Below are 14,348 nucleotides of genomic sequence, written 5' to 3' on the forward strand. Positions count from 1 at the left end.
AAAAAACCGAGGCAGACTCTAATTGTGATCATGAATTCATACAATTCATTATGGAAAAAAAAGGCCTTCGTAAAGACAGGTGGGGAGGAAATTTTTTTTTTACTTTTAAAAGAGCAGGGTGTTGTAGAAATATGTGTCGGAACATGTATATCAGGAACTCAGACGGCTCGGCTGTTATTTGGACGTCTGTGTCTCATTCACTCGACAATTTACCTCGGAATCCTTCTTGCTGATTGTAGAGAGCAGCAATTTTCTGTCACATCTGAAAATGTTATTTTACTAACTAATCCAAATTTTAATTTAAACTGTTTTTGCACTCGTTTAGGAAAGTTTCAGTTCTGATCCAAAACTTTTGTCTTGTACTTTTGAGACAAAAGTCTTGTGCAGTTTTGTGCTGTGCAATTTCGGGATTTGACTTTGTTTCTTTGTACACGCTGAAAATGGTAATGGGGACCAGTTTGGGGACCAGTCTGATTTCACTATCGAAGGCTGCCACAAGGAGGCAGTACCATAACTTTCTGTGAATGGTTGTAATAAGGAAACAATTTTAGAAAACACAATCTGCTTAAAGTCGGCCTTTGTGTTGCTAATTTGTTTAAGCTTGGCTTCTGCGTCTCCAGCCGCAGCTGGATATGTTTCACTGGTCAGTGTTTTTACTTTACATTGGTTTATTTTATTTTTTTTTGGGGGGGGGGGGGGGGGGGTGCCAAATTTCCCAAATAGAAACATCAGTTTATTCTCAGGTGTTATTTCAACAGCTTCATCCCCGAGTCGGAACCCATCCCAATGATAATAATTTCCTCAACAAATTATTTTGCTTCTGTAAATGTATAACATCCCCACTCTGCAAGAATTTGTCCATTTTGTCAAGTTTGTAGTGACTGTATTGTTCTTTGAATTCAGGTTCAGTTTTTAGGCACAAGTTTTAGCCACACGTGCAGACTCGGAGGAGTAGTGAGAGCTATAGAGGAAGAAAAGTCATTATCTCAGTGATGTGAGACATCTCCTTGCATTTAATCAGAATGTACATAATTTCATTTGATTATATTTTGTAAAATTTCAAATAATATCTTAAATGTAACACTAAAAACTATTCATATACAATCAAAGATGTTTGTGTTATTTTTTCAAGCTGCCTTATAAAACACAGAGGATAAAGAAACAGATCTTTATTTAACACAATGTATTGCATCCACCTGCAAGGCACTTCATTCCAATTCATGTCTTCAACAAATATACCAGAACATCACTTCCAGATGCATGTTTGCAGTTTCACAAGTGGAAAAGTAAACGTGAAAAACCTCAATAATCGCTTTAGCATGAAAAACGTGGGAAACATGGACACAGCCTGTGATAACCATCTCAGATCCTTCTTCACAGTCACATGACACTGTATGGATAACGGAAATACAAGGAAAACCATACATGGCGACTCTCGGTACAACTGGTGCCCTTAACTGAAACATAAACACTTGAAACACAGTGCAGCAATTATACGTCTCTGGACCCCCTAGAGCCCAGAAACATGAATATATTTGGTTTGAGACTAAAATGAGATCACAAATGGTTAAATCTAAATTCAAATTACTTTGTGCTCCTGCAGAAATCATGTTTCATGTACATCTGCAGGTGACTCACACAAAATTATCCTCAACACCCAAAGTAAAATGAACGAAGAATCCGAAACAGACCAGACCCCACATGTTAAAAAAAGCACACATAAACATGTCATGTTGCTCTTACTAAACCCACCTCTGCATTCAAATTACATTTGCACAGCAACAGACAGAACTTACTGTGTTTAAGCTCAAAGTGGATGCAGGAGGACTCTACACACAGAAATAAGGAAGCAAATTCTAAGTATCAAAATACAATCATAGTGGTTTACCAGTAATATTTTTACCAGTAAGAATATAAAGCTACTGACAGATCTTGCACTCTGCACTGTGTACTGGCCTGACACAAACAACACAAGCCTTGAAACGAAACTTACCCTAGGTAAAACACACCAGTGATCATCAGACCTGGGTCAGTTACTCACTTGATTCTTTCCAATTACCTTGCCTTATTATTTTGAGTGCGAAGGTGACAAGAAGCAATTCTCTTAGTCACACAGGAAGCCATTCAATATTACTAATCAACTTTGAAGCCAGCCTGGTGCCCTAAAAAGCATTTGCTTTCATGCTTTAAAACCATTACTGATATCTGCCAAGCGTCCGTACTTACAAGGAGCAAAACCTGTTTCTGTGATGTGCATTGTGACACAATGTGTTGTATGAATGTAAAGCATGTGCTGCAGGGGATCACTCGTGTCTCAGCTAAAGTGATGCTTAAACCTTGAAAAAGAACTAGTCATCCTTCTTGTTTCCACTATCTTGAAGATTCTGAAAGAACAAAGAAATGAAAAGTAAATATCAGAAAATGTTTTAGAACAGCACAGAAGAAGAAATGATTTTTGGTTGAGTAGCCTTAGCCAGAGCTGTTATCGGATGCCTTCTCTGCTTCCAGGTATTGAAATCAGGAAGTTAAAAAGAATTATATCGAAATATCTGTACTTTTGTAGTAGACTAACTGTGTCTTAATAGTGAATGATACAACAAGTAATTATTGTGATGTGTTTAAAGCTAAGCTTTACCTGGAGCTCCTGATGTTCCTTCAACAGTCGCTCGTACTCCCTGGCCAGCCCGTCCGTTTGTTTCTTCATTACCTCAGACTCTGACTGGGACTTATTCAGAGCTGGAGAGGAAACAATCACACATTAAGAAACGGGATCCAAATAAGAATACATACATGGTATTGGCACATGCATAAACAAACATATCTAAGAGAACATGAATACTTACCATCTCCTGTGGTCTTCAATTCCTCTTTCAGTTTCTCAAGCTCCTTTTTCAACAGCTCCACGCCCGCTGAACTAGCCTCATCACTCTTTCCTTCCATCAGAGTCTAAAATAAGTAAAAGTAATGCAAAGAACAAGAAATAAATGTCTATCTATAATTGTAACTCTAAAGCATTAGTCTCGTGTTCTCGTCTAGAGTTATCCAAGAGATATCTTCAACCCAAGCAGTGTGGAGCCTACCTTCTTTAGCAGCTCATTGTCCTCCGTGTATTTCTTGGCAGCCCGGTTAGCGTTGTCGGCCTGCGCCTGAAGAGCAGCCGTCGCCCCAGACACTGTTGCCAGCTGGTTAATCAGGGTGATCACTCGCTTCATAACCCTGCAAAAATAACCGGTTCAAGGTAAAGACTTGAGGCAGCAAGAATTTTCATTTTAGATTAATATGTAATTTGTCAATTGTGTATTACTTTAAAAAGGAGAGACTCACAGCCAGAGCAAGACAGCGAAGCCGGAGATGTAGAGGTTCCTCTGGGCTCTGAAAAGCTTCATGTGCAGGTGGTCATACATGTTTGGTTGCAGCTTGGCATCTGTGCCATGTTCTTTAGATGAATACTTTCTCACTTCACGGACAGCATCTGAAGAAAAAGAAGCCCGTCACAAGTTAAATCTTAGAATCGTCTTCTGTTCCAACACTTTCAGTTGTAAACGATGTAACTCCTGTAACATGGTTTACAGTAGCTTCAAATTTTAATTGTTTATTACACAATTGCCATTACAGTACCCTGATAGCATGGTGTGTGCTGGGAGGAAGCTGTCAGGAAGTACGTTCCTGTTTCATTCATACTAAAATGATGGTCCACATCGGTTTCGCACAACGCATGCTTATCCTACATTCCATTTCAGTGGGTGGATATATTGTAATTGAAGCAAGAGTATTTGATGCTTACAGTAACAAAAGGTTGCAGCCGCATGGGGCTCAATTGATGCCACAAGGATCATAGCGGACCCAAGCAGAATGGCGGACGCGGAAACAACGAATTTGCTCTTTCGAGTCGTGACCCATCTACAGATCTGTATTAAAAACATTGACAAAGTTGATGTTACACTTACCGAGGAAGAGAACGATAAGTATTATGATCATCGTGATAAAAACTCTGTACCAGAACCTTTTCATGAAGCCCCAGATCCTCAGCTGGAAAATACTCTGCCACCTGCAAACACACACAGGCACAAGCATTTACATACAGGGCAGGATGTAACAGGTTAATACATAGGCAGCGCTGGTGGTTATACAAACCTAACACACTTCATTACTCACCTCCTGGCAGAGATGAATGGTATAGAGAGGAGGACAAGGACTCCAATCTCCACATAGAGAAAGAGGGCCACAACTGTCCATTGCAACGTCATCTCTGGTCAGGGACCCTGAATAAGAGAGGGTAACTCAGGATGAGATAACAATTCCTACAATTGAGATGATCACTGATTAACCAGTGAAAACAACCCTGGGATTATTTCATGTTCAGTTTGTGCCAATAGATCCCTTTCACCTAAATCTTACACACAGGACCTCTAAAGTACAGTGAGCTGAATGAGTGTAGTTGGGAGATTAAGCTAGTAAGTTATCGTGTACAGGTTTTTTCTTCCACTTGTTCAACAATAGAGCTTCTGTTAAGAAGAAATGATACGTTAAGCTTCTTATCCACATAACTTAAAGTAAACTAGCAGAGAGGTTTAGTGTATTTACTGTAGTTACAGTGCTAACACAAGTAATGAGACCTAACGCAGTGACTATGTGCTTATTAAAGACTCAAAATACACATCAACACTTGGGCTTTTGGAAATATTTTCTCTTGTATCTACTGTCATTGTTTGAAACAATAAACCCATAAAACCTAAGCTACTGCCTGAACCACAAGCTAGCGTTAGCCTAATGTAGCCGCCTTCAACAACGAGCCAGTGAAACATTTAAGAAGACCAAAAGGAAAGTGACTGAGTTCATATCACAACTCAGGAAGTAAATAAACACAACTTACCAACAAACTGTGGAAACGAGAATGAGAAACAACTTTTCTTCACTTGAGAGATCAAGCACAGCAAAGTTTGCTCGACTGCTCCACTTCCTGTTCCTGACAGCTCCTCAGTCAGAACTCACTTCCGCACTAATTTTTCAAAGTAATACATTAACGTGTTGATGTAAGGCATACATATGGATGGGAAACGCACCATTGTCAGTTTAATAGTTGATTATCAACATTTAAAACATCACTGTCTATTTATTTTACATTTGATTAGACACTTTTTCCTTTCTATATAGATTGAGGACAGACATTCTGAGTTTATTCTGAAGACCAAACCCCTGTAATTCCCTTGTTTCACCTGAAGATGTTTATTTTCATGAAGAGTGGATTTATTTCAGGATTGTTGCATCAGTTTTCTAATGAACTGACACGTGAGTGTATATTCATGCAGCAAAACTGTGACAAACAGCAAATTCATCATCATCAATAAAGCTATACTAATTATTTTCCAAACAGCAAGACGTCCAGGAAATGCATGATTGTAACAGCATCATATTAAAGGCTTCTCATTTTCCTGTTGTTTCCCAACTATATGGAAATTACTGTCAATATCCTTCAGATCAAACCGTGACTGAGCGCATTCTAAATAATCCTCGAGTAGCGAAATAATCTCCCTGAATAAGACAGGCATTGACAACAACTAATAATTATCTTAAATAATCGATATGGTTACTGTGTAGTTAAGGCTTGAGTAAGAAGACGGACATCATTTATGCAACTATAGCTTTGACATTTTATTTGGCATTAAAAAAGGAAAACATTTAAAATCAAATATATCACATATCAATGAACTGATGTTGCCATGTCTTGTACTGACCCATATGTGTTCTGGAGGTAATCTATTACAGCTGAGGTACTGGATAGAGAATTGAACACTTTTCTCTCAGGCTGGGAGCTAACCCTCTCCAGCATGTAGGTTAGATGGTGGTGGAAGCAGGTGAAGGGAGTGCCCTGCTCGATAGCGATGTCCACCCAGTCCCATATACACTCCAAAGGAGTATCCTCATAGCCAGCGAACATGGCAGGGTTAGTGAGCAGCCCCCGTGCAGCCATCACACCTAATAACGACATTCAAACACAAAAGGTTGAGAAATTACAGAGAAATGTCATTTACGTATCCGTCATTATAACTGTAGGTTTTCACGAGTGCACTTTGGCTGAAAACAAACCTACCATCGACACCAGTGAGCTGGTGAGTGGACTCCACATCACGGAGGTACTTTATGTCTCCATTGGCAATGACTGGTACAGATATGCTGTCTTTGATTGTCTTTATTGCATCATAATGAACAGCCTGGTGGCGTTCTTCAGCTGTACGTCCGTGGACTGTTATCCACGACACACCAGCTGATTCTGCCTTTTGGCAAAGATCCACTGTCCGCCTCAGGTCCTTGTGAATTCTGAGGATGTGAATTATTATTGTTTCACCTAGTCAAAAATTAAGCAATTAAAAAGATAATGTTTTAATAAGAATACACAGAGGACATTCTAATCGTGTCACTTCTTTCTGGAACAAAAACTGTGTAATGGTGTCTCTAAATGACCTAAAACCTAGTGTTATGATTCCCAACTGTTTAGTGCCATCTTGATTATCGGCTGACAAATATTGATATCTCTAAAATAGTCTATTATTAAACTGGTCTAGGTTTTCATACCTTATTTTGATTGATGTGGTATAGTTTGGATTCTCCACCTGGTTTCGGACATGTCTGACCATGTCTTTCACGAGCTCAGGCTTGTTGATGAGACACGCACCATACCCAGCTGACATAGCCCACCTGAAAACACAACAACAGAGCTAATCAAACAACATGAATTTAAAATTCTGTCTATGCTGGATGAATGAATCGTAACATGAATGAAAACATAACAACCAGAATCAACCAGTCAAACAAACTGTGAGCTTCTGATCTTTTGTAATATCAAAACAATTCTATGAGAGAAAGTCACTGAAAGAGACTAATATGATTTCAATTGCAGAGCGATAAAAAAGGAGTGGAGGCCAAAATGTCTCAGGGCCTGTGGTCAGTAGCTGCACCTCTGAGGACAGCCACAGTTGAGGTCAACTCCATCTGAGAAAGGTGCAACTACACAGGCTGCGTCAGTCAGAGTCTGAGCGTCGTGGGCAGCAAACTGAACGATCAGGGGCCGGTCACCTGAGGACGACAGGGAGAAACAAACAATGATGATAAACACCCTGGTGATATTAAAACATGTGGAAAGATGGAAATCTTTGTATTTAGATACAGTGCATTAAAAGTACATTATTACTTTGGCACTGAGGAGAATGGTTTCAAACCCATTCCATATATTTGTTGGTTAGTTTGTTTCTACTGGACAGATTGTCATGAAACTTTGTGGAAGGATGTGTCTGAGTCAGGGAAGGACAGGGGAAGGATCAAGAATAATTTTATTCCACTTCTTCTAATATTGCCAGATTAAGCATTTTTATTTGTTTTCATTTTCACTATATGTAATTCAAGGATTTTGATGACATAAGGCATACTTAAGAGGTGGGTATCTATGGCTTTGGATAATTTGTTGCAGCTCAGACTAAAAATCCAAATAAAAGTGACTTAATATATTTATTAACGATTTAAATATTACATTATTACTAAAAAAATAACAATTACACTTCTAATTGTGCCTGATAAAACATGAAAGTGTCAGTAAACACAGGTCTTACTGATGAATTAAGGCTCTGTACCTAAATAGAGCACAACCTACTTGCCCACTAATTCATGTCAAAATGGCTGCTGTGAAGAAGGTCTATAAAATTATAACGTTACTACTCACGCTCGTTGGTGGTGAATTCACTGTCTCTGGCTTTGACAGATCGTATGAAGTCAGCAGCTACGATCATCGGAGTGAAGCAGATGTCACAGTCGTATTTCCTCACCAACGATCTGAACGCAAGCCTGTGGAAACAAATGACTTCACTGATCATAACAACAACAACAATTATAATTATAATATTAATAAATTGTAGTGTGCAACAGACAAGATTGATGGATAGACAGATATATATATATATATATATGGATAGATAGATAGATAGATAGATAGATAGATAGATAGATAGATAGATAGATAGATAGATAGATAGATAGGTGGAGATGAATAGATAGATGGATCGATAGATCAACTGTATTATCCACATCAGTAAAAATTCTCCTACATACAGCAAAAGTGAATACATGACACAAGTGCAAAGGACCGCAAGTAACAGGTATAAATAAATACATACATACAAAATACAAGGGAGAGAATCTTACAGTAACTGTCCCTGATGCAGTTTAACAGTGTTTAGAGTTTGTTTCGGGACACACGTTTGAAGTGGGACTTACTTTGAGTATCGAACCATGGGCGCACAGATCTTCAGGACCTTTCCCTTTTCGAACATGTCCATGATGCTGCTGTTTCCATTACAAGTCTTCATTCTCTCTCCAGCGGCACCGTTAGCGGGCTAACGCTACAAGCTAACTGGCTAAATACTGAAGAACAGAGTCTTAGATATATTTCATGGTCGGGCTAGAAAACAAACAGGCTACACAAACTACGAGGGTGCCCAGAAACAACAGAGTTTACCCCGGAACCGATTCAACTACAGAGTTTACCGTAGGAACCATTAAACTACAGGTTTCCTCCTCCATGCGGAAACTGACCTCTGAACTCATGACGTCAGAAGACCCAACGTGTGCTTGTGTATTTTTTTATTCTGATCTTTTTTTTTATAACACTATGTAACATACTGATTCCAGTCGGATCGCTCTACGTTTGAGATGGAATCGTTTATTTCAAATTCTATATTTATATATTATAAAAGGTTCGATGTCACAGTGATTGTTACGTCACCGCCGTTCCAGGAAATGCTGCGTTCACGTTCTATAGGCAAAGACAGCTCTCGAACTTTAGCGTCACTAAAACCATGTGGTTCTCAAAGTTAAAAGTTTCCAGATTAATGAGTATTCTACGGAGCCCCTGATGCCCCAAGATAAAAGATAAACAAGATAAAAAAATAAATCTTTTGAGACTCCAGCAGCGGCTCTGTAGTATGCTGTGTTTACATGATGACACTATTTTAATATATGTCTTATATACAAGACATTTTCTCTATTCCAAGGGACATAGAGGAATGGGCCCCTGGAAAAGTGGGTTGTTTGCTGAGATTTTTTTTATAAAATAACTACATTCAGTTTGTGGAATTATAATAACTTGCTGAAAAGTCTCACAAACAGACACATTTAGGATTGCTTTCATTGTCCTCAAAAAAAGAGCTGCTGGTTGGAAGTAAATAACACACATTAGTAAATAAACATATTATAACAAGGTATTTATGTATGCTAACTATAAGTTACTAAGAGATGGTGAGATGAAGAGAGAAAGAAAAGAAAATCGGTGCAAAACTTAACTGTTTATTTTATCTCATCAGTTTGACACTGACAAGCTGTGAAAAGTTACTCCCCCGGTGCGACTACAGTCAGGGCTGCAAAGACCTGGGTCAGATTATGTGTAATGAAAAGACAAAAGGTGAGAGATGTTAATGAAATCCTCAGATTTCTCTGCTTGAATCAGGTCCAGACTGACGGTGGTGGAAGCATCTTTGGAAGAAATCTGTATCACATAAACACTCCAGAAACATTGAATTAATGGAAGGGGCCCTGATGCTAAACTCACTTTTTACATTCTCTGTTGTAAGTTCATTGAGCAACTTGTAATTTGTGGAATAATTTAAAAAGCAAATGTACAAACTTCATGCCCATGTTTTCTTTGCCAGTTCGTCACTTTAGTAAATGACAAATATCACCCACTCTACTATGTAATGATTACATATTGCATAATTTTTAAACTAACAAGAGTTGCATGTTATCTAAGCTATCACTGTCATTCAGCTTCTCCACTGTGCAAACGTCAAGTCTAAACATTTTTTTTTATATAAATTAAAATTAAGATCTATCTTAAGATCTATTATGTTGGAATTTGATTTAAAACAGGATCAATCTTGATCATCTGAAATCAAACATAGGCAGTACTTATCTCCTTGCGCCACAAGAGGGCAGTGGAGCAGCAGAGTTTTCTGAAGACACCTCAACGTGTGGAGTCTTAAAGGGACAGTTCAACCTAAATATAAGCATCTTTTCCCACATCAACATGTGGATCGTAAAGACATGTAGGCAGGATGCTTCAGTGGGATTAGCTGAGGGTTATAGAGCGTTTTTGTTCAGAGTGCCTGCCTCTGTCTGAGTGAGGGAGACAATCAAGTCTCTATCAGCCATTTTAAGGATTTATACATTCATGTGCTTGAGGTTTGTTATTGCGTTTATTACTTCAGATACTGCCATCATCTTTTCAAAAGGACCAAAAATACCAACTCAGACAATTGATGACCTAATGAACACTTTATTTCAAACTGGCACTGAGCAAGTGACGAATATCAAAAAGAAGCGTCGACACACAGTCCCGTTAATCAGCTGAAAACAATCGCAGATCCTAGAACAGAATAAATACAATTTCAATCCAAGTCGAGCCCAAACGAAAGTGATAGCAGTGGAATGCAGCTTGTTAGTCTCAATAGTGACGTTGAGCGATATCAAAAATATGATCCACGATCCATCTATAATACGTTCTTAATCAATTTTAGCTTGCACGTCACAATATGAACAGATAAATTCCCTTTGATCGAGCAACTTTTACATCCTACATTAAAATCTCAGTCATAAACAGTGGCTGGAGAAAAGGCTTGGGAAGAGCTCAGCTTGTGCTCCTTTGTGCAGAAAACACTCCCCCCCACACACACACACGATACCCTGTGAGGAAACACAACACACGTGTGTAAAGTTAATTTCACCACATCCTCTGTACATTGTGGATAAGTTAGTGATTTCTGAGCATGCATCCAAACTCCAGCAACACATTTGTTCACTTTCTCTCTGCTGTACACAATAGTCGCTTGCTGAGTTAAAAAATATACTCTTTTCTCTTAGATTCCTTTAAACAGATTCTATGAAGTGAAACAGGCTTCGGAGTTCCCATTTAAAACCAATCACTCTTCATGAAAAGGGATTTTCGGAGGTCAAGTCAGCGACCTCTGTACTCCGCCCATTTAAAGCTGCTTCCAGACCTGCACTGAACTTCAGAGAACTCCCAGACTTTCTCAGGAGGGGCTGTATGTTTGAGATTGTCAAGCCAGCCCCCTAGTAAAAGGAGCCGCTGTGAGAAAACCGCAGGAGATCCTCCACAGGATGCTCAGCGAGCAAGTGGGTGTGTCGGTGACATTTCTAACAGGCAACAAAAATAAAAAACACACAAAGAACACAAATATCTAGGGATGAAACAGTGGTGCCACACACACAGAGGACACAGACGAACATGCCAAACAAAAACCCTGCAGCAGAATGAATAGGCTACTTCCGGCCTCTGCCTGCTGCACCCCCCCTCACCCGGGCGCTCTGGAGATGTTTGCGTTGTTGTGAACTGAGCGGAGAATCTCCTGCTGAGAGGCAAACTCTCCTCCGGAGCTCACGTCTGAAAACAGCTCAGGTCACTTCTACAGCCAATAAATCGAAAACGTTGATGCGACTGGAAGCTGTCACAAGTTAAAAACTGAAGCGCTTGTTGCCTATGAGAAGGCTCTTTCACCGGCAGTGATATACACATATCATACATACAACACTTCTGCTATCTGTAACAGCACAGATGCTTCCTGTCCACAGCTTGGCATAGCTACTTAAAAAAGATAACAAGCTCCACATCTTTAAAAAAACACAACACAGCAGGTCAGCCCGCCTCAGGGGAACCACGGAACAGCGGCCCATGGGAAGGACCACATTTGTGTCCCCGGCCACCCCTCCACCTCACTGAGGTATCATCCTGTGGACGCCCGCCTCCAGCTCCACGCTGGACAGGAAGCGCCTGGACAGCCGGTGGCAGTCGTAGCTCAGCTCCGTGGTGAAAACAGCGCTGGTTTTCTTGGGGTAGATGATGGTGGTGCTCCTGACGCGCTGCAGCCGGTGGCGAGGCTGGAACTCCAGCTGCGTTTTGTAGTGGCGCCAGGTGCTGTGGGGAACCGCCATGATAGTCTGCACGCAGTGTTCAAGGCCCTGGCCCGACGGCTGCAGGGCCACGTCCTGGATGAAGTGACGGTCCGAGTTGTAGTGCAGGGAGGAGACGTATCTGTGGAGGAGGAGAGGGAGAGTGTCTTGGTTGGAATGGGTAAGGATACAAAAGCACACGCATCCAAACCCAACACTAAGTGGGAGAAATGTCCGCACACAAGGTGATGCTCCCACAAACTCAGGGGTCGTAACCTCCTGGTTTCATCTGAAGAAAACGTTTCCTGCGTGGAAGGTAACATAACAGTTTGCTGGAGCGTCCACTGATGTGTGGACATTTCTCATCTTCTGGTTTTATTTGGTGTGAAATAAAAAAGTGTAAACCGGTCTGTGCCAGCTATCCCACCATGATGCAAGTCCTGTTGCTCACATTGAGACTTGACAGTCTCCAGCCACTTTGGTCCATTACATATCAAACTCTGCACTGACATCTGCACACCTCCACCAGGTGTAATCCCGCACAGAACAGGTCACATAAACATTAACCCACCTTATTTCCTTTGCCGGTAACGGGTCGAGGGCTATGCCTTCTCCAAAAGACAGCGGATGTAGCTGTGGGAAAGAGCCAGTTGGTTCAACTGGAACCTGCAATGCAAAGGAGAACAAATCAACCACACACTTCACACATGCAAAGGCAATCCTGCAGGTTCTCACTGACTCATTCAGTGACCCACTTTTCTTAAGTTAGCCAGAACATGCAGCAAATTCAACTGTTCAGTCTTATTTACAAAGAACATTCTGATATATTGTGTATAGTCAACTAAAACAGTCTCCTAGTCAGGAAGTTTCAAATTGCATTGGTGGCAAAGTTGCAGACAGGAAGAAGTGTGTGCAACGTGTAAGCTAATGCAATTTATTAGAGGAACGGCACTAACACATGTTTACTCATCGTGCACCTGTGGAAACTAAGCCTGCAACAAGAGTTTTCCAAATCAAGTTACATATTATAAAATGTATTAAAAGCATCGATCTGCAGCAGATTGTGGTAGTATGCTTAGTTTACTCGATTAGAGTATAATGTGGTGTGAAGGTTGGGGTGTGTGTGTGGAGGGGGGTTGCTACCTACCAGAGAGCCCCGTCCCTCGTCCTCCGACACCGGGCTCACTCCCCCGGCTTTCTCCGCGCACACAGGCAGCAGCCAGGCTCCGGGGCTCGGGCTCGGGGGCAGACCCGAGTCCGGGCTGTCGAGTCCTCTCTCCGCCCTGCAGCTCATGTCCAGCGGCTCGGCCTCGCACACATGGGGCAAGTTCAACCTGCCGACCATCTCCGGGACACGGTTACTAAACTCCAGCGGGTGACGACAATCTAAGTTTCCAAATTTGACTTCCTTTTGGTCGATTTGTTCCGTTTGTTTTTTTTCCACCGAGTCGTTTTCTGCTAACTTTTGCCCGGGCAGCATGCACGGTTTCCCGCATGAGACACCATCAAGAGACCGCTGCGTCCCAAGGAAACCTCCAAACCTCTTAAAAACAAGAAACTTAAAAAGGAGAATTCACTCTGGCTTTAAAACGTAATGAACACACGCTCCAGCTCCAGGTGATCGTGCGTGAAAAAGTTGAAATCTTGCGTATTAGAGGGTCCAGAGAGGGGACGTGTGTGTGTGTGAATGAGTCGGTCTGCCCGCGGCTCCTCTTCAAACCTCGGCTGCAGCCAGACACACACACTCACATCTGCTCACACACGCTCACACACATCTACATGCAACACGCAGCAGAGGAAACAACTTCCCAAACTTTCTCTGGATCCTGATTGGATGCCAGACTGAGCGGCAACCAGAGACGAGGCCAGTCATTGGAACACTTCAAAGATGAAACTCTGTTTAAAACAAAGAGAAGCAGGTTGATGTGTTTTTCTGCCATTGTGCAAAACCATGCGAATTAAAGCAGCGTGCATGCACTGCGGTCAAGCCAGCCGACACTCGCGTCTCTTTGGTCAAATCAGCCGACATAGAAATTCTACTGCGCGCATCTACTGACATTTAAGGTAAACGCATTCAAAGCGTTTTTTTCAAAATAAACTGTTGACATGGAGCATCATTTAAAAGGAAATGGATTGGATCAGACTTGGGCAAAGTACGGCCCGCCAAAACTTTGAAATATCCAGAAGGGAACTGATATGATTGTACACATGTTGGATTTTAGTTTGAAAAATCTCCAAATCTATACAGTAAAAATGTTTGATATTCATTATGTAGGTAGTCAGAGAGGTCCCGAACACAGGCACATCAGTCTCACTCTCAACTTATTGAGCAAAGTGTGTTAATAGAACTTTGAAATATCAAGAAATGAACTGATTTTATCGTACATATGTTGGATTTT

General features: G+C 41.1%; 3 protein-coding genes across 3 annotated transcripts; all 3 read right to left on the reverse strand.

The window, feature by feature from the left end:
- Positions 1–1,154: 1,154 nt before the first annotated feature.
- On the reverse strand, positions 1,155–5,001 carry bcap29 (B cell receptor associated protein 29). Its single transcript, XM_062385329.1, has 8 exons — positions 4,874–5,001; positions 4,156–4,262; positions 3,948–4,048; positions 3,325–3,472; positions 3,081–3,216; positions 2,844–2,946; positions 2,636–2,736; positions 1,155–2,384 (listed from the first exon to the last, which is right to left on the reverse strand). The coding sequence occupies exons 2-8, from the start codon at positions 4,245–4,247 to the stop codon at positions 2,349–2,351; spliced, it is 717 nt and encodes a 238-aa protein (XP_062241313.1). The 5' UTR covers positions 4,248–4,262; positions 4,874–5,001; the 3' UTR covers positions 1,155–2,348.
- Positions 5,002–5,639: 638 nt separating this feature from the next.
- On the reverse strand, positions 5,640–8,577 carry dus4l (dihydrouridine synthase 4-like (S. cerevisiae)). Its single transcript, XM_062385328.1, has 6 exons — positions 8,266–8,577; positions 7,715–7,836; positions 6,957–7,074; positions 6,574–6,696; positions 6,092–6,318; positions 5,640–5,976 (listed from the first exon to the last, which is right to left on the reverse strand). Exons 1-6 carry the CDS (start codon positions 8,355–8,357, stop codon positions 5,702–5,704), a joined length of 957 nt encoding a protein of 318 aa, XP_062241312.1. The 5' UTR covers positions 8,358–8,577; the 3' UTR covers positions 5,640–5,701.
- A 1,721-nt stretch (positions 8,578–10,298) lies between these two features.
- Positions 10,299–13,776, reverse strand: rflnb (refilin B). Its single transcript, XM_062386819.1, has 3 exons — positions 13,097–13,776; positions 12,521–12,615; positions 10,299–12,091 (listed from the first exon to the last, which is right to left on the reverse strand). Exons 1-3 carry the CDS (start codon positions 13,427–13,429, stop codon positions 11,773–11,775), a joined length of 747 nt encoding a protein of 248 aa, XP_062242803.1. The 5' UTR covers positions 13,430–13,776; the 3' UTR covers positions 10,299–11,772.
- Between the last annotated feature and the right edge of the window lie 572 nt (positions 13,777–14,348).

The sequence above is a fragment of the Platichthys flesus genome, chromosome 4, assembly GCF_949316205.1.
Source record: "Platichthys flesus chromosome 4, fPlaFle2.1, whole genome shotgun sequence".
NCBI classification, from domain to species: domain Eukaryota; kingdom Metazoa; phylum Chordata; class Actinopteri; order Pleuronectiformes; family Pleuronectidae; genus Platichthys; species Platichthys flesus.